The 21454-nt window shown below is 39.8% G+C and overlaps 1 protein-coding gene across 4 annotated transcripts in view; it reads right to left on the reverse strand.

Annotated features, from left to right (window-relative positions):
* DOCK4 (dedicator of cytokinesis 4) overlaps positions 1–21454 on the reverse strand; it is a 381443-nt gene that overhangs the window by 151776 nt on the left and 208213 nt on the right. For all 4 annotated transcript variants that reach the window (XR_012648259.1, XM_075014636.1, XM_075014626.1 and 1 more), the window contains 2 exons: positions 16214–16339; positions 2041–2165 (listed from right to left, as the gene is read on the reverse strand). Coding sequence is in view for 3 of the 4 variants with exons in the window: in XM_075014636.1 (XP_074870737.1) it covers positions 2041–2165; positions 16214–16339 (251 nt within the window). In the remaining variant the exon portion in view is untranslated. The remainder of the gene's footprint in view (positions 1–2040; positions 2166–16213; positions 16340–21454) is intronic.

A 21454-nucleotide genomic window follows, 5' to 3' on the forward strand; every position in this document is an offset into this window, starting at 1 on the left:
CTTTGGGAGAGAACTGTAGGTGTCCTGGACTGTTATACTTGCATTCTGCCATATATTTCATATTATAGGAGTCTCATATGATGACTAAGCACATGTTCGTTTTAAGAACACTTTCACTGAAGATTTCACAGAACATAAAGAAGGCAAAAGTGAGATTTCGACCAAGAGCTACATCATTTGACTTAAGACTCAGAAGTGCCTTCCAAAATCTTAAAGGAATGAGGTGTGGAACATGCTTGTAGAAATCTTAAAAGAGCAAAACTCCAGTGCAGAAACTACAGAACTCAAACCACCTAAAGGGAAAATCAACTTTCTGCTGCTGGTATTTCATTGTGGCATAATGAAAATGAACATGCATAGGTCTGCTCTGCTTTAGATCATTATTCAGCAGAACTCATCATCATAAGTCCTCTGGAATGGTGGTTGAAGCATGAAGGGACATATGAATCTCTAATGCATCTGGCATGTAAATATCTTATGACACAGGCTACAACAGTGCCATGAGAATGCATGTTCTCACTTTCAGGTGATCCCTCCCCACCCTGAGCCATTTGATGTTGCTTCCACTTCTTAAGAAGGGACTGGTGCTGGGATGTGGGTGGGGAGTTGAGATGAAGCTGCTGTATCCTTCGCTCCCCACCCCTCCCTGTGCCTGGGCTGCAGTAGTACCAGAGCTGCTCAACAACCGATGCCAGTGGGGTAGGGGAGAGCATCCCTCTACTGTTTGCTGGCACCCACACACATGGGCAGGGGCCCGAGGTATGGGCGGCTGCTGAACCCAGGCAGGGAATATGGCAGGACAGGTGGCAGAAGCAGGTGGAAAGTAGCACAGACTGGGGCCTGAGACACCGGGGGCTGCTGAACCCAGGTGGGGAGTGTGGTGGTACGGGTCGCTGGAGCATGGGGAGCCAACCCCACCTCCTCCCAACACGTGCTGGGGTCTAAGCTGCTGAACCCTGCTGGGGAATGGGAAGCACAGGTACCCTTGCACGGGCCGAGGTGGTACTCCAGGGACCGAGCTGCTGAGGGCTTCAGGGAGGTGAATGCTGGTGTAGTGTATCCCCACTGTCAGAGAACTGGTGGCAAAGGATCCCTCTCTGTTATCCATAATATTTTCATATCCAGCAACCTCCTCGTCCCAGGGCTGCTGGATATGTAAGAGTTTACTGTATTACAGACAAGAAGTGGACAGAATTCTTTCCTGTAAATGTAAACAAACTTGTTTCTCAGAATGACTGGCTGAAGACGACGTAGGACTGAGTGAACTTGCAGACTCTAAAATTTGACTTTGTTTTACTTTTGAATGCATTTTGTACATAAGTTTATATTTGATTCAACTTTCATGACAGATTGCTCTACAGTACTTATAATGAGGGAACTAAAAATACCATGTTTTTGGGTTTGATAATGCAAATATTTGTAATAAAAATAAATATAAAGTGACCGCTGCGCACTTTGTATTCTGTGTTGTAATTGACAAATATATGTGAAAATATAAAAAACACTGAAAAATATTTAAATAAATAGTATTCTGTTATTGTTTAACCATGCAATTAATCACAATTAATATTTTACTTTGACAATCCTAACTGAAAGGTTAACTACAACAAAAATATCCAGAAAACACATGACCAAATAACCAACAACAAAATGTACATAAAATAGAACACCATGTAACTGTTTTTCAAAAACAGATTAGCTATCATGGACTGACTAAACTACAGTAGCTGGAGTAGCAAGTAGTTTATTCTCAGGGGAAAGGATTCTGACATTAATTTATATCACATTGTGCAAGTACCAGTGAAAATATTCTCCGTCAGGCCAGCTACCACATATCTTTTACTAATATGCAGTTTAGCAATATGGCCTGTTAATAGGACATTCAGGTGAAAGTAAACATGACTAATAATATATCAGGAAATTGAAAGCATTTTGAGAAAAACCACAGTTAATAGTTTAATTACATTTCCTCAGCATCAGCTCTAAACACAAGCCTTCACATTCTATTTTTGCTATTTATAGTTAGTGTCAAAGTAGTACCTTTAAAATTTGGCCACTACTGTCCACAATGTGCATTGTCACTTCCACATTTCTGGCCACACTTTTTCCTCCTTTCTCAAATTCTCCTCTTTCTATAGTGATGTATAAATCATTTCTCATTTCTCCTATAGAAAGGAAACATAAAAGTATAAAGGACAGTGCAAACCACATCAATTCAGCCTTAATTTTGGGGGAAGGAAGCAGAGAGGCAAATTCCATATGAGGATACAAAATCCCTTTTAAATGTATGTTTCAAAGTACCAGCTAGTTTGGCTTTGGCGATCTCTAGCGATGAGATTAATTAGAGCTATTTAGGAGCAAAGAGGCAAAATTCCCAGTGATGCTGTACAATGCAGCAGTGACAACATTCTTTTTATATGAGCGCGAAACTTGGATAGTTTACCACAGAAGCATCAAATAACTTGGAAAACACCACATGCATTGTCTTTGCTATGCTTTGCTGCCTTCCAGCCCAGGATCACCCTCCACCAGTTCAAAATGTTTATCTTCAGACATTTTGTACAACTGTTGAGTCAGGCGGGGGGGCATGAGGTCAAGTGATGATATCAATTCCCACCTTTAACAACTTTTGACTTGGGGACTCAGGCAGTCCCCATTGAGCAAGCGGTCTCAACGGACTACATATTCTTTCTGAGAAGTCTTCTGAGATGGCTGTTGAGGGAGTGGACTCCCTTCTATCTGCCATATGTGCATTAAGCTACCAAGACGGTTGTACCTGAAAGACTGGTTCTAGAGTTCCCAATGTCATAGCCTATTTCAGTCACATACACTTCACAAAACTTTGTAACTTCACATACAATGACAATGATAGTATGTATAATCCAGTGGATTAAAATGGTACTTCATAAAGCATACTTGGAATAAAATATAATTATATGACAGTGGTGAATCTGGAAGTCCCATGGTGCTGGTGTAAGGTAGTGTGTCACAGATCAGTCATGTTACCATAATGGTGCTGTGTCCATACTAGCCCAAAACTTCGAAATGGCCATGCAAATGGCCATTTCGAAGTTTACTAATGAAGCGCTGAAATATATATTCAGCACCTCATTACCATGCTGGCATGGCCAAAGGGACACAATATATGTTGAAAAGTTTAATTTGATTGAATCTTAGGAGGGATTGTTATCATGATGTATTATTATTGTCATTATTTATAACATATTTAGTTGTATATGACTCTACAGTAAGAGCACCACCCCAGTGGCATCCTGGATTTTTCAGAAAGTGCCTACATATGGTTTTGTCATGGTGCCCTATCTCTGAACAGCAATGTCGTGAACAGATGTCACATAAGATGTGTTGGCTCTTACCAAAGACTTGTCCCTATTTTGTATGCATCTATCTTTTTCAAAATATTTACAGCCGTTATTGTAATTGCTCTCCATTCAGGTATGTCATGCAGGAATTACTGGCATTTATGTCATACAAGTTGAGAATCAACCTAAAGTTTCTCTGAAGGGATTCCACTGCTCACCTCTCCTGCTCTTTCTGAGTTTCAGCTCATCATACATGACTTTTTCAGGCGTCTCCAATCACCTAACAGCAGATAGGAATAAGGGGATTTTGAAGTTGCCGGGGTACTTTCGAAAAGGAGCCCTGTTTGGACAAGCTGCGCGGCAGCAAGCCATGGCAATTTCAAAGTGCCTCGGCTGGCAGCATGCTAATGAAGTGATGAATATGTATGTCAGTGACTCATTAGTAATCTTCAAAATGGCAATTTGCATGGCTATTACAAAGATTTGGGCTAGTATAGACATAGCCCTTGTCTTGTCTACTTTCTAATTCAGGCAACCAACAATATCCAGATAGCAGAAATGCTGACACTGAGATGCGGTGAGTGTTTTTTATCTTAATCAGCAAGATATATGAGAGATTGTTAATAAAAACATCCCACCAAAATATAATTCAAACTATGGCCATATAAACAGAGGTACCAAAAAAAATTGCTCCCTGACCACTTTCTTTTTAGCCAGTCAGGGTCCCACCCAAGTGGCAAGTGAACCAGGGATATTAATATCTTTTCCAGAAACTTTGTCTACTTAAAAAAAAAAAAAAAAAGTAGTTTATAATGAAACAAAATTTATGATGCTAATCAACAAAGAAGTGAGATGTGTGGAATCCCTGTGTGGCACATGTTTACTTCTGGATCAGTTCTAGTCTCTCTCTGTGAAAAACTTTAGATTCAGAGAAAAATGTTAATTAAATGCATCTTTTTAAATTAAAAAAGATTACTTGCAAGAGGACTACTTTCAGCATGGAAGCGGGAGCTATAGACATATCTTTCTTAGGATCAATTTGAGACGCATGGGCTGTATATTCAGCAGTACCTTTCCACAATGTGCACATTCTGTATGTGGTTTCCAAAAAAACACATACCACTGAGTTCCTGAAATTTTAGATCCTAATGAATCCGCAAATGGGTTGAAATCATGGAATTCCTCCTTGTTCTATGTTGCAAACTGTGCAGAAATTTGAGTCAAAAAAAGGACAGCAGTTCTGGCATGTTCCAATGCTTTACAATCTTTTGTGAAGTTTCAATGCCATCATTCAAGTTTCACTTTAACAAAACGCCAAACCAAGTCATTTTTTTACTGCCCACAGAGTTCTAATTGCAAGGAAAAGGAGACAAAAGAGGAGGATGTGCCCTTTATAACATCAGCATGTTGTTAATTGAATGAGGTGTAGCAGACTTTAGTGGGGCAGCGGGCTGTATAATGCAGACAATACACTTACTGATCTAAATTAACTCCGGAAACTCTGCCCTGTTTTTAACATCTCAGATAAACCAAGTCATTTGGGTTGCCTTACTCAGGAAAACATGGATTTTTTTTCAGCATTATACAGCTGTAATTAAAACAATGAAGAGCATATGTCTCACCCTATAGAAGAAAGTATGTGGCTTTATAGGGTAAAAGGTGGGCAGTAAAGCCAGGGCAAATCACTCATGCATAAAGGAGGATGAATGATACAGAATGGATGCTATACTTAAATACCCACTCAATGTAAGGCAGATAAAACAACAAGCTGCTGTTTTCAAGGCCAGTATCATATCAGAAGCAAAATAATTCAACACTTGTTATTCTTTTCTTGCATCGTAGCCTATTGTATTTACATTAAATATCTTTAGAGAAAAAAGTTCAACAAAATACATGTACATGCTATAGACATAACAGTGTTGGAAGCTACAGTACTTGCAGCCAAGATCTCAAGAAACTTTCTATATATATATATCTATATATCTATATGTGTATTACACACAAGGGCCGTTTCTACATATGCCACTTCTAATAAACGGCCTGAAATATGCTAATAAGGCATGGATATAAACTCCTGGCATCTCATTGCATATAATCACATGATTTGGAGTCCGAAAGAAGCTCTTCTGGACTCCAAAACAGCATCTAGGAGCATGACCCTTGGGGGATCTTCCGGAAGGAAGTCCTTAGGAGGCCCCTTCTTCCCGAAAATTTTGAGAGAAAGTGGCAGGTGCAGAAATGGCCAAAAAGAATAGGTTAAAATAACGTTAATGGTGTAAAGTCAAGCATCAATAAATTAGTAAATGGCAGATTCAGGGTTATATGTGCAACCTTAATTTGGCTTGCTTATGCATGTGTTATCTAATTTTAATTTACAGGATTACATGCTATATTTTCCACAGAACCACTGTCTTATTCAGTTCAGTGATGGATGGTCCTCTGGGGACTAATGAGGACTGTGTAATAAGGAAGGCAACTGAAATCAGAGCACAGAAATTGCAGAGATGAAGCATGATCAGTACAAATGGAATCTTCAGAAAAGGTAGATACCAAACTGAAAAGTGTATGCTATGCATTTTGTGCGATTCTGACAGGGCAAACAATGTATTTCTGCCTATCCCATTGTTGGAAATGTGTTAAACCACAGGTGTGCTTTGTGTATATCATCAAAAACTGTATGGGTGCGTCTACACTTGAATTCCTCTTTCAAAAAAGGTATGCAAACGACATAAATAAAAATGCAAATTAGGTATACATTTGCATATTTATCACCTCATTTGTATGTTCTAATTTCAAAAGAGCTTCTTTCGAAAGAAGAAAGCCAGTGTAGATGCTGCTCTTTCGAAAGTAAACCCCATCTTTGAAAGAATCCTTCTTCCCATTAAATTGTGCAACCTTTTAACTAAAGAATTGTTTAATGGGCAGAAAGATTCTTTCAAAGATGGGGCTTATTTTCAAAAGAGCAGCATCTACACTGGCTTTCTTCTTTCGAAAGAAGCTCTTCTTAAATTAGAATATGCAAACGAGGTGCCAAATACGCAAATTTATACCTCATTTGCATACCACTTTCAAAAGAGGAATGCAAGTGTAGATGCACACTATATGTATAGATAACATTTGGCAGTTACCACAAACTCCACTGGATAACAGCTGGCATTATAATAGTCCAGCGTTAAGGGATCTTGATGTAAGAGAAACTCTGTAGAAAGGGTGAGTATAAGCCACTGTATAACAACCAGATCACTACTAATGAAGTTAATGACCCAGAGAGGATCTAATAATCAGCTACACAGGTATAGTAGAACTAAGAGATGCTTCTATGTGTGGATGAGGGATAATGAGATGAAAGTCAACAGAAGCTGTGCCCAACACTTTTTGCTTCTGAGTCTGTGCCTATCCTTGAAAAAGACAAATCCCAGCGTGGTCATTTCACAGACCATGTGCCAGGCCTGTGGTTTCTGCCAAAGGGAGTTTGCAGCTTGTTAACATTGTTGTTTCAGAGAACAGATTATACGAAAGAGAGTACCTTGATTGTCACCAAACAGGTGGCTGGCCTGAACAGCTCTGAAAATCTGGCACCATTTGGCCAAAGGCAATGGTATATTGTTTTCCCCTTTCTTCTATTAAATATATTTTAAACAACTAAAACAAAACCTAAATGCAAAAGATGTACAGATCTGAATGTTCTCATGTGGACTTCCTCTGGGGATAGAGGTAGGCTACAGCCCTTTTCTGGGATTTGGAGATCTCTCAGAAAAGGTCTGCCATGTCTGACAAAACTTCCAGCAAAGTGGATGCGTTCTGTTGCCATCGCTGTAAACCTCAATTGACGAAGAAGAAGGGATGGTCTGACAGAGGAGGCTTTCTGACATTGTGCGCCTCCTGCTGCTATCCCAGGCTCAAGGGGGATACTAGGATTGCACAGGACCAGCCAAGAGAAAGATGCAGAAGTTCCAGCACCATTGCTGGTGATGAGCATGGCTGCAGCAAGGCATTAAATTAAGGACAGCAGTGGGCCACTGAAATGAGGGGTGGGATTAGGACTGGGCGACTCTCCAAAGGGGAGGAACCCAGAAAGTGGGCAATGCCAGAGGGTAGTGCCAAAGCGGAGGGGTGCCACAATCTGGGAGGGATGCATGTGATGTCATGGAGGAGACAGAAAAGTCCCCAAAGCTAGCAAGAGCTAATTCCCTGGGAAACCAGCAGGAAGTGTCATGGTGGCGAGTCTGACTCTGCTACAGAAGGAACAACAAGAAAAGAGTAAAAACACAGCTCTCTCAGGAGCTCTTTAATGACCTAAAGCCAAAACAGGAATCCAACAAGATGTAGAACATGGATTAATTACTAAAATACAAAAAAGATTAATAGGGATGCAATCAGAAAAGCTCACACACAAAATGAGTTACACCTAGCAAGGGACATAAAAGGCAGTAAGAAGTTCTTTAAATACATTAGGAGCAAGAGAAAGATGAAAGAATGTTCAGGTCTTCTACACAGCAGTTAAGGGGAGCTAATAATAGGTAACATCAAGAACAATTTAATGACTATTTTGATTCAGCCTTTACTAAAAATACTCAACACTATTAGTATTAACAACAACAGGGAAGGAATGCAAGACTAAACAAGGAAAGAGTAAGTTAAAGATTATTTAAATAAGTTAGATGTATTCAAGTTGACAAGGCTGGATGAAATTCAACTTGGAGTGTGAAAGGAACTAGCTGAAGCAACTTCAGAATTGTTAGAAATTATCTTTGAGAACTCATGGAAGAAAAGTGAGGTAGCAGGGGAATGGGGAAGGGCAATAATAGTATCCATCTTTTAAAAGAGGAACAAAAAGAACCAATGGAGTTAGCGACCAGTTATCTTAACCGATACCTGAATAGATACTGGAACAAAGTATTAAACAATCTATTTGTAACCACCTCAAGCAGGGGTAGTGAACCTATGGAATGCGGGTTGCCAGCTTAATTTCATCTGGCCCCCAGCAAGTCTCTTTGTCATGGGCTGCAAGCCCCAAGCCCCAGTGCCTTCTCCCACTCCATCCCTGCTCGGCTGGAGGATGTGTCAGCTGGCCCTACTGTAGGGCAAAGCCCCAAGCCTCAGCATCTCCCTATGGGGCTGGAGCCCAGTGTGAGTGAGTGAAGGGTGATATTTTTTCTTCCCATCTTGGAATCACATGAGCAGCGAGATGTTTTGTTTTGGATTTTGCTTGCGTGTGGTCTTTGACTGAAAAGATTATAAGGAACTCAGAGGATTATAAGGAATAGCCAGCATGGATTTGTCAAGGACAAATCATGCTAAACCATCCTAATTTCCTTCTTTGATGGGGTTCCTGGCCTAATGGATAAAAAAACGGAAGCTGATATAGCTTGATTTTAAAGCAATTCTCAAAAACATTCTCCTAAGTAAACTAGAGAAATGTGGTCTAAATGAAATTATTATACATGGGTATACAACTGGTTGAAAGATTGTACTCAAAGAGCAGTTATCAATGGTTTGTTGCCAAACTGGCAGGGCATATCTCGTGGAGTGAGTCCTGGATCTGGTTCTATGCAATATTTTTATTAATGCCTTGGCTAATGGAACAGAGACCATACCCATAAAACGTGTATAATAAACTTAAGAGGAGTTGTAAGTACTTTGAGGGAGAAGTTTAGAATTTGAAATGATCTTACAAATTGGAGAACTGGTCTGAATTCAACAAGATGAAATTCATTAAAGAAAGTACAAAGTACTTCACTTAGGCTATGCCTACACTACAGAGATCTTTTGAAAAGTTCTTCTGGAAGATCTCTTCCAAAAAAACTTCTTTCAAAAGAGTGCATCCACACACACAAAAAGCAGATCAAAAAATTGAGCTGCTCTTTCAACAGAAAGCATCCACATAGCTCCCTGCTCTTCCAAAAGAATGGGCCAGGTATTGAAAAATCCAGCACCATGAGGACTGTTCTTCCAAAAAAAAAAAAAAAAAGGGGGCCCATGGGGTGTCTACACATGCTTTCTTTTGAAATAAACTTTCAAAAGGAGGAGCTCTTCCTGATCTGGGAGACAAAGAGGGCTTCTGGAAGAAAAGCCGCACTCTTTAGCTTTTGGATCAAAAGAGCACTTTTTGTTTGTAGACGCTCTGCATGTTCTTTCAAAAAAAGGCCAGATTTTCTGAAAGAAGTTGCTAGTGTAGATGCACCCTTAGTAAGGAAAAATCAAATTTATAATCACAAAATAGGGAATAACAGGGTAGATGATAGAACAGCTAAAAAGGATGCGGATGTTATACTAAGTTACATACCAAATGAGTCAACAATGTGATTTAGTTGTGAAAAACATTAATATCATTCTGAGGTGTATCAATAGGAGTGTTATATGTAAGACACGAGAGGCAATTTACTTGGCACTCATCCAACTTAAGACACGCTCAGGTATCTCTCCTCTAGTCCTCCCCTCCATGCCCACTCTTCAAGATTTGCATGAATGGGAGCTTGTCTAGTAACTGAAGATTTTAAAAAGCAGTTAAAGCAGAATTTTAAATGCAGAAGATACAGATCATAACCCTTTCATAGATGCAGGAATTTCAGGACAGTTTCACTTGACAATATTCTTCTAAACTGATTTCTGGGTACACAGCACAATCAGACAATGTTACTAGCAAAGGTAAAAGGAGATTAACTTACTTTTGTAGTCTTGGCAACTAAGAAAAGAAACATATACAGGTAAAGAAGTGTGCAGAGGGGTAGGGGTGGCATGAGTCCTCTAATGTGGAAGATGGAAGAGGTTGGGAAAATTCAGACCATTTTTTCTATAGAATACACAAGTGTTTTTTGTTTGTCACTGCATGCACATCTATTTTTTGAAAGTAATGTTCCTCTATTAAGCAGATAATATACAGGCAGATGCAAAGGAGTGAATACTCAACACGATGAGCAGGGAATTAACAGCTTTCATTAGCCTTACTCTCATCTGAGCTTTTGTATTCTATGCATGGTTTTTCCTCCTCAATGTATTAAAATATTGAAAACAACATAGAAACATGCTTATAGCTTCATCCGTCACAGGCTATAAGGTTATTTACATAGTAACTGTGTAACCCACAAGTCGCTATACGCAGCCTTTTTTTCTTTTTAAATTTCAAGGAAATGGGGAGCAATGGGTGAGTGGAGGAATATATTCATTGCAACACGTGTTATACAGAAGTTTAGAGTTTCTGTATTAACTGCAGGAAAGGGAGCTGAGTGTCAGTACAGAAAGTTCAATGACGACTTTGGCTCAATCTGCAAGCGTGGTCAAAAAACAAATGAGATTTTAGGATGCATAAGGAATGGAATGGAGCATATCAGTGAAAATGTAACACTATTATATAATTCAAGGCTGCATCTCCAGTCCTGTGTGCACTACTGTTCACCCCGTATCAGGAAAGGCACTGCAGAATTAGAGGGAGTCCAGAAACAAGCTGTCTCACAAACACAGGAAAAAATAGGCTCACAGTGACATTAAGAGGCAACAAATTTGGGATAAATGAAAAGGAAATACTTGCTCATACAAATGCATAAGTAAATTGTGGAACTCCTTCCTAATAATGTCAAAAACTGAGCAAGTGATAAAAAATAAAAAAGATGACAAGAATATTCAGAATTACAGTTAATGATGGTTAAAATTGTATGCTTCAGGGTTTCAGTCTCTCTCACTATTAGAAACCAGAATGAGCCCTTACATGGAAACAAATCATCCAACACCTGTCTACTACGGGTTTCTTCAACCTTCCTCTAAAGCATCTGCTCTAGGGCATTGTCAGAGAGAGGATACCGGATAAGAAGGACCTTGCTTCTGATCCAATCTGGAAAGTCCCATGAAGACCAACCTTATGGAATCTGCATGTTTTACAGATCCTCATTCCAAGAGCTGAATCAATCAGGCTGTGCATAGACTGGAGTTGCTATTTTGAGATACAAATGCATGCCTGTTCTTGGATGGCTATGGTCTGAAGAAGTGGGTCTGACCCATGAAAGCTCATCACCTAAGAAATTATTTTGTTAGTCTTTAAAGTGTTACTGGACTGCTTTTTTGTTTTGATAGAATATAGACTAACACGGCTATCTCTCTGCTAATATCTACCTATTCTGTGTGGGGTCTGCCTCTCCTATTTGAGCCATCCATTATGCCGAATACCAGGTTCTTGACTTTTCATTCACTGTTCATCCTGTAGATATGCACGAATAGCTGTAACTTCCATTGTACAACCTTCTGCAATAGGTTCTCTGTTGGCTGTATCTTCCTTTATAATTCATTGCTGGTGACCTTCTGCATCCATCCTATTCTCAAGATCTTTCTATAACAGCTTCTCTTCAAAGCCAAATATCCTTCCCCTCAAATCTTCCATTATCACCAACATCTCACATCTGTACAACATGCCACTGAATACACGTTTCAAGATGCTCAGCTTCATTCCTAAGCTAATAACTTTGCTTTTCTAGTTCTTATCCATCACCTTCAAACTCACTCTTGCTTTTGGTATTCTGGTCACTATTTCCTTCTTACAAACTAGATCACACATCATGTTGCTCCCCAAATATATGAACTTCTCTATGTTCTCTAGTTCAATCCCGTCTACAATGATCTTCCTTCCTATTTTCTTATCTCCAAATACCATTGTTTTCATTTTATCCATGTTCATAATCAGTCCAAATTGCTTCCCTTCCTCATTTAGCACTTGCATCATTCTCACTAGCTTTTCTTCATCTTCCTTGATGATAACTATACCATTCACAAACCTCAAGTTGTTAATTCTCATCCTGTGCACCTATATTTCTTCTACCTCTTCCTTGATCTAATCCATCGCTCCCTCTAGGTGAGTGATGAAGATAATTAGTGCTATCGGATCCCCTTGTCTCGTACCTCTACTTCTTCTAAACCAACTTCCCAACTCTCTACACATTCTCACTGCTGCCTCTGCATTGTAGTTGATATCCTTCAAAAACATTTCCCAGCTATCCACTTCATATGACAACACCACCCAAGTCACTGATCTGTACTTTCAAATGCTTTCTGAAAAATCGATGAAGCAATTGTAGATGTTCTTGTTCTTTTGTTGAGATTTTTGCTGCTATCAATGTAAGTGCCCATATCTGTTGTATGGTACTTCTAGCTTTGCTGAGTCCTGTTTGCTCATCTGGTAGACGTTCTTCTATCTGCGATCTCAGGCTCTCTCTCCATATCATCAGTACCTTGCCTAGATGACTCATTAGGGCAACTGTTCTGTTCCAACACACTTCCTTTCTTGTGTATTGACTCTAGCACGGATCTTGTCCATTTCTTAGGTGCCTTACCACCCAAACAGTGATGTATTGATGGCAGCATCTGTAACCAAATCTTTTTGTTCACATCCCTTACAGCAGTGGTATAGGCCCGTAATAATTTTTAGTATTGTTAGTGAGTGATTCCGATTCATTTTATGGCACTGACATTCCATCTTTCTGTTTATGCATTCTGTCCACTGAGTCTGAGGTGGGGGGCAGGCGTGAAACAAACAGATAGCTTGTGACCAAGGCATTGACAGTGTGGCCTTCGATTTCACCGTTAAACCAACTTGCCAGTGTTTTGATCTTGTAATTGGGAGGTTTAGTTTCCTCAGATGAATTGAAAACCTATTTTTCAAGCATGAATCCCACTGATGGGACAGAAGATAGGAAGGTTATTAGTTTTACTTGGAAGAGGTGGTAGTCAGATCTTGAGAGTGTAACACAAGTGATATCCCCTATGTCCACTCCTAGGCTGAAGACAGCATCCAGTCCTGAATGCGTGGACAAAGAGATGGCCTGAGAGACTCCTGTTGCTGCCACATAAGCCAAAAGAGCAATCACTAGAACTATGCAAGATCCACTTGTTTTATAGACCATGCAATGTTTTATAGACTTAGAGGAGGTGCTAGAAAGAGCACTTTTGTCATTCCAAGAAGTTACATACCCAACAAGTCAGATTTAGTTATCTGACAGTTGCTTTCAACTGTGATTCCGTCTTAGATCATGGGAAAAAACAGAGGAAAAACTCAGGTAAGAACTTTAAAATCTATTCTTCGAGTTAATTGAGCTCATAGGGAAGGATAAGGCACTATAAAAATCCAAGGGATACATTATTTTACGACTCAGACCTGTAACATTGTATCTACAGGAAGATTTCCTCCTGATCATACAAACTGAGTACAACACCATCCATAAACAGACGGAGGCTGAACACTTGCCACAAGAAGCATAAGTGTCATCTCTGTGGGTGCTCCATGGCTGCAGCACCCACAGGAAAAAAACAGTGGGTGCTCAGCATCCACCAGCAGCCCCACAGACCAATTCCTCCCTTCCCCCAGCACTCCTGCTTGTCAATGGGCCCTGTTAATCAGTTCCTGGGGAAGTCCGAGCCTCTGATAAGAAGGATCCACAAATCAGACTGTTCCCTCTTGACCCCACAGAGGGGATCTGGACAGACACTGAGACATACTGTGGTGATAATTCCAGTATGTCTAGTGTTTAGGTGACACTGAAGGTGAAGCCACTTTTGTCTTAGAACCATCTCAGAAGATCAGCGAGAAAAGAATGCATATGTATGTGTGCAGTAAAATAAATGAGTGTAACACATTACACAAAAGTGGCACATTGTGATTTAGATGCCACAAATACGACTTATTTTCTGACAATGTACACTGTACCAACAGCAAAACGCTTAAAAAGCTGGTATAGAAGAATACACTGGCACTTTCAAAATCCAACATATTTCATCAAAAGTTATGCAAAGGCCATTTCACGTGCTCTTCAAAACATCTGGTTTGTTTGTTAATATGAAATGTAAATATTTATATGCACTCATCCCTCGCTATATGAGCACAATTGGTTCCTAAATTTCTGCTCGTAGGCAAAAACTCATAAGGGTGACACTAAATTCCCATTAAAATATGTGTAATAATCTCCAATTCATTCCAAGTGCTTGTAACTTAACATAAACCAGTTGAGTTTGGGTACTTTTCCGATGTATTTGAATAGTTTGGCACCTGAAATAGGATGTGATGTGTGTATGGAGAGTAGGGGTTCCCAACCTATCGTTCGGGACCCAAATACGGATCCCATTAGATTTGCTAAAAGTCACCAGCTGGTCAGTTCCCAGGTGCATGTGGCTGTTAAAGAAGCCATTTGCAGTTTCTTAACATTGCTGCCTCAGGCAGATATCTATCAATAGTGATAGCTGCCATCTCCAGCAGCTCTCTCTGTCACTAGGAATAGCAACTACCTTATGTCTAGGTGATGAAACCTTAACACTTGAGTTAATAGCTGGGAGCAGAAGGGCTTGGGGAGCCACCCAGACTGGCAGTCCCGCTGAAGAGACTGCAGGAGGAGGAGTGTCTAAGCCTGGGGCTGCTGAGGGATGCAGTGGTGGACTAAGACTGGGGGCAGTTTGGGGCTGCTGGGGTGGGTGTAAAGCTGGGGGCAGTTTGGGACTGCTGGGGGGGTGGGGTTTAAGGCTGGGGGCAGTTTGGGACCTTGGGGAGGGGGCTAAAACCTGGCCGAGGGTGAGGTCTGCAGGGCAGGCGGTGGGTGGGGGGGTCTAACACAATAAACCTTCGAGTTACCCATGGGTTGTTCCTGCAACCCCTGCATAACTCGAATATTCCTGCAAGGGGAGGGGAGCCAGGAACCTCCAGGGCTGGTCAGCTTCCTGGCCCCCAGAGTGGCAGCAGTTGGGAACCAGGGGCAGGCTGGTTCCAGTCTCCCCATGGCTTGTGGGGCCAGGAAACTGATCAGCTCACAGCTGGTCAGTTTCACATTCCTGCCATTGCAGGGGAGCGAACCAGGCTAAGAGCCTTCTCCCTCTCTTCCCCCAGCCGCAGGGCTGTCAGACAGCTGCATGTCTGAGGAAGAGAGGGAAAAGGCACCAGCTGCAGGACTGTGGGTCTCCCCGTGCCCCCACCTGGGACTCCACAGCTGGCTCCGTTCCAGAAGTGGGGCTGCAGGTCTCCCCATCCCCAGCCAGGGACCCTCTGGCTGAAGTGGAGCCAGCCACAGGGTTGCGGGTCTCCCAGCCAGGGACCCCACAGCTGGCTCTGCTCCAGCTGTGGGGCTGCGGGTCTCCCCACCACCAGCAAGGGACCCCGCTCATATAAGTAGGGGAAGTTCACTCATATTGTGAATAAAGGTAGGTGTATATGTTCCTCGTTTTAGTGAGTATTCATTAGTAAAGTACTTGTTAAACGAGGGATGAGTGTACTCAATAATAATTATGGCACTCTGTCTTTGAAGATGACTTGGAGCAGCTAACACCTAAATTAAGGGTTTAGGTAATACTGCACTTGGTTTAACTCTGCAACTGCCTTCTGAGCAGACCTGGAAAGAGAACCCTGGCCTGTGTTTCAGCAAACTGTTAAACTAAAGTGCAGGAAGATGAATGTAGCTGTATAGAATCTGCCTCCATAACCTGTTTACACCTAGAAAAAATATTTGCAATTGCACTTATGGAAGAAATGTAGCACTTAAAGACTAATAAAATGATTTATTCAGTGATGAGCTTTCGTGGGATAGACCCACTTCTTTAGATCAGTTTGATCTTCAATACATACAGACATTTATAAGTACAGAGGACCAAAAAAGGGAAAAAAATGGCAATAAAAACTGATAAGTCAAATAGGATAGAAGGAAGGGGGTGAGAGGTGTGTGGGTGGATATTATAAAGCAGAATGTCCATGACATGGAAGAAAATACTTTTTAAACCATCAAATCATTAATGAGACTAGATCCGCTCATAAAGTCCCAGTGGGCTGACATTTGAGAACTACTGATGTACAGAATTGCTTTCGAAAGGAACCCAATAGTAAATGGTGTATTTTTTTTCTTGTTATTTCTTTCTTATTTTTCTTTTAAACCTACCAGGCATGATAATATTGGAAAAACCCAGCTTCCTTGTTATTGATAACCCATGAGTAAACATGGATGTGTAATCTCTCCTAATTTGTTCAATGTCTCCATGAAACAGTTGAAGAGAGACTGCCAGACCTAAAAATGAAGAGAATAAAAGACTTAAGCATGTTATAAAGCAACACCATGTCTAAAAACTGTTCATACATTTTGTTTCAAACAACATACTACTAGAGGGTTTCCATAATTCATTATGCTCTTTCAAATTCAAGGATCAAAACTCTAAACCATCTCAGAAGTTGCATGCAGTTTCTTGTTGCATACAAGAATCTTCTATGTAGAGAGCTAATGAAGCACTTTATAACCATCCAGCTTTAGACAAGGAGTAACAAGATGGCTATTACTGGTCAATTACGGTAGTTCATATTTTAGTCAAACAGACCTAATAAGACCATTAACAAGAATGCACTTCTGGGAAACTCCAATTAACTGTAATAGTTTGTTGCCACTTAATCTTTTCATTTGCTTACTCCCCCAACCAATCACCACCTAGTCTTACAAAAAACTAGATTTTGGTATAGATCTTAAATAAGTAGGACAAATGCATCACTCTGTCCCTTGCCAATAAAAAAATATCACACGCTGGACAGCCCAAGAAAATATGCATGTATGAGAAAAAAAACATTAAGATGTGGTCACAAAAATACAAATATCGATGCAGGTTCTGCAAAGATTTTTCTATAATTAAACTGAATGTTTATCATCACTCATCACAATATCCATCAAAATTAAGTTATAAAGGAAATGACCACCTTATTCTTGAAAGACATTAATTACCTAAGAAAATACTATACAAAGGGAGAGAAAAACTACATTACTGCTTGCTGAGTCATGAAAATTTTATAGGAAAGCATATGCAAACAAAATACTGTCTTCTGGCTTGACATACAGCAAAAGGTATAACAGCTTTGAAGGTAAATACTCAATAGAAGAATGTGGAAGTCTCAATTAACATGTTATTTTCAGGCATGGCACTTCTAAACACAGCAAAGTTCCAAACAGAGATGATGTATAAAGCAGACAAGCTGCTGAACATGCATTCTACATTTTTGTTATGTCTGTCATTTTACATTAGGCTGGCTCTGATTCTGTAGATTTGATTCCTGTGGGTAGCTGTGAAGTGGAGAGGAAGGAAAACTATTTATTATGCCCACAGCCTATTCACTTATGTTTGAGCTTTTCTGAATAAGAACTGTTTAAATTCAAATTCTATCCACAGTTAACTGAAACCCTAGATCATATTGAGAAGAGAATGCCTAGCAGCTGCTCAGGAAGCTGACATGAAAAACATGGATGCCACCACTTACCAGCTCTGTTTGTTTTTTCGAAAGTTAATAAAATCAGGCACCTGTACAAACAAAAGCTCTCAAAAGATTTTAAAATAACCCCAAAAGCACACAGGTGTTTGTATTTCTGGCAGTGCTTAAAGTGTCCACATTCCAATGGCACAAATAACAGTGAGCATACTTGTTATCTATCCTGCCACTAACATACAAAATTAACTGTATCCCAATTCACTGCAGTCAAAAACAATGGAAAGCAGAGGGTGTAGGAACCCTGTGTGTTCCTGTTCACAAAGGGATTCATGAACTTAAATACTGTTCAAGTATGCAGGAGGAGGGACGAGCTAGTCAACATGTACAAATTCACTTGAAGGCATTAGTCTGATTCATCTGAATTATCAAGGAAAGTCCAACAGCTTTCCTTCCGTCTCAGCCTTTGATGTTTGAATGAAGCTTCTTCAAATTGCTGGTACAGGAAGGGAGGCTTATTAGCTACCCTATTACACTTTTGACCACATGGCCTGCAGACCATAAATGAGCTGAATAATCCTACCTAAGGCTGAGGTTTCAATTGGTTTGAGGGAAGATGTGACTACTGTAAAACCCTCTTAAAGTGAGGTAGTTTTTTGATTCAGATGAAAACAAAGACTTCCAAGAAACTGTTGTTTCACTGTAGCAAGAGTATATGTTTGGTATTCCTTCATCCTGGAATTGGTAGATCCTTATTTCACCAGCTAGCCACTTCAAGAAACACTGGCTGATAAGGATCTGGAAAGTCATCTTCATAAAGTTCATGGCCAGCAGGATGATGATCTAGTGTGACTTCCTGCATACAGAGCAAAGAACTTCCATTCAACTATGTCCGAGTACACCTCATAGCTTCTACCTGAGCAAAGCATTTTTTAGAAAATATATCCAGAAGTGATTTAAAAGATTTCAAATAACGAAGAATCCATCATGTTCCTAGGTCAGTGTTTCCCAATTTTATTTGGCCATGGACTCATTTTAAACTTCAAAGCATTTTGCAGAACACATAACAACAGTCTCATATTGGAGCTGAAAAAGTAGATCACAATAAGTAAGGATAACAACAAACAAACGCTAAACAAGGTCCTGAGCTCAACATTTAGTTTAATTCCACATATTTAAAAACAAAAAATCACGTTTGATGTATACAAAAAAATCAAGTCACCCACATGGATCCATGCTCCCTGAGAGGGAGTACGGGGATTTATGATGGTATAAAACAGGCGATCGCACCACTGACTGACTGCACGCGGCACTGAGCAGTGACATCATCATCCCCACTCTCTGGCTAAGCTGGCATTACACTGGGACACTTATCATGGCAAACGCAAATGAAAACTGTTTTCAATAAAAATCACAAATATTTAAATATTAATTATGATTTCTTATGAAATAAAATGTTATTGTTATGGAATTTCCTCACAGAACCCCTATTTTCACTTGCAGAACCCAGAACACCATTTGGAAAACATTGTCTTAGATCATTTTTTTCCATAGATTAATTACCCTACCTGTTACAACTATCTTCTTTCTAGTCCCAATTGTCTAGCTTCAGCTTCCAACCATGGGATCACAAACAGCCTTTTTGCACCAGATTCAAGAACCATCTATTGCCAGAAATCTCTTCCCCAGCTAGGTATTTGTACACCATCTTCAAGTCACCTCAACCTTCCCTTAGAAATATCTATTGGTTATGTTAGTCTCTCTTTGACAGGCATGTTTTCCAGACTTCAAATCGTTCTTGTAGCTTCTTTCTTAACCCCCTCCTACTTTTTATCACCCTGTTGGAAATGTGGATATCCGAACTGAAAACAGTATTCCAGTAATACCTCACTAATGCAGAGTTTAGAGGTGAAACCACATTTTTACTTCTACTTGATAGTCCTCTGTTTATACATCCAAAAATCATTTTTAACCTCAAAGTTACAGCACTTCACTAGGAACTCAGGTTCCTTTTACTTTTCTTCCATTACCTGTAAGTACTTGTCAGTGTCTGCCAACACACTCCATGATACAGTACCCTATTGCTAAGTGCAACATACATTCTTTACTCCTAGATGTATGACCTTGCATCTAGCTATATTAACAGTGCCCATGCTACCAAGTGACCCAGATCCCTTCGAATAACTATCTGCACTGCCTGCTGAGAGAGCTTCACAAGTCCAGGGACAAGAACTACACACCTTATACCTTCTTTGATCACAAAAATGCAGTCCAGTAGCACTTCACCTTTTCTTCAGACAAAGGAGTATTTGAAAGATGATATCATTGCAGTCAAACTCTCCCTAGAGTCAACAAGCTAGCACATAAATGTGATAAATGGTATTTAAAATGTTAATAAACATGCTATAAAAAACAGTTATTTCACCCAAAACTGGGAACCGAATGGGTTTACTCTTCCATGACAATTTTAAAATTGTACTCTGCTTTCTGCATTGTCTACCTTGCTCTACTGATTAAAGGCTGTCCTTGACTTTTCATGAGACATACAGTATGCTAAGTCTGATACATTTTATTGGTTAAGTGACAAAAGTCAAGACATTTGAAGTGAAGATTACACTTTAAAAAGAGTTTGTGTGTGTTTAGTTGTAATTTTTGGTTAACTAAAACTACAAAATAACCGCTCCTTTACGTAGCTTTCTATTGTAATTAAGACAATAAAGGCCCAGAGGGTATAGCTATTATTTGCTCCTTCATTAAGTGCAACTCTTCCAGCCTTCAGATCATTGTGCTAGAAATATTATACAAACCAATTTAGTCTCCAGTTACTACTTGAATATTTTTTTCACATTAAAGTGCAATCAAGATTTAATGGAGATGTAAGGAAAGAGTTAGAAACATAACCTTACAACCAAGCAAGCCCAAAGATTTTTGGTAATGATTATATAGGTATAACCCCTGGAGGAGTTAATACCCTATAAGCATGTTCATTAAACTGATCCTTTAAAGCTTTCTTACGGCTAGCTATTCCTTCAATACATAAAGTTAAGCAACTTAGCAGCACTATGCAACAGTAACCAGCAGAATGAATTTTAAAAAAGAGAAGGTTTAAAAAATTTCCCCAGTAAGACATCACCAATTGCTGAAAAGCTCTAGAACTGCAAAGATGAAAATAGGAATCAACTCTTCTCATTCTGTAACCTTACCACAAAATTTCAGTCTTTAAATTGGTTACCAGGGCTAATGTAAATTGCAGGCACAATGCAGTGTTGAGGTGAACTGCAAGGCATGCGGTGTCAAATAAAGGCATACATTTTTCAGCATAGGTAGAAGTCAGAAAAAGTGTACTCAGAGAGCAGTTCAAGATGAAGCTGCCTACTTTTGAAGGCCTTCTTTCCCAGCATCCTATTAATCGAGCCATATTACACAGCAACGGATCTTTCAGAAAATCACTTTTAGTATACAAACAGCCTTAACTTTTTCAACATGTTGGTATTACCAGAATAATGCAAGGAAAATTATACTTGACTGGCTCGCTGAATCTTCCTTGAAGAAATAATATCATCTTTGTCTCTCAGTAATATGTTCCTTCAGTACACTAGTCTATAGTTTTATTTTGCCTATTCCTGCACTCAGCTACCAGAGTTATAAAGTTATATCCATTACTTGGAAAAATGAAGGAAGACGAAGTACTCTTAAAATCCTGTCTAAAAACTGTCAGCTCTAATTTGGCTTTTACTCTAATGCAAAGATACAAATCAAGCTAATTTAGCAATAATGTTTCAACAAGTTCTCTATAAATATTCACTCTTGCAGCCTTCACATTTATTGAGAACAAAGAAAGATGCTTTTACATCTTGTGTACTTTTATCAAAGTACAATAGCTCAGCACTGCCCCAATTTAAATGTATTTCAAAGAGCAGTCTTCAGCAACAACTAAGTC

The sequence above is a fragment of the Carettochelys insculpta genome, chromosome 1, assembly GCF_033958435.1.
Source record: "Carettochelys insculpta isolate YL-2023 chromosome 1, ASM3395843v1, whole genome shotgun sequence".
Classification (NCBI taxonomy): domain Eukaryota; kingdom Metazoa; phylum Chordata; order Testudines; family Carettochelyidae; genus Carettochelys; species Carettochelys insculpta.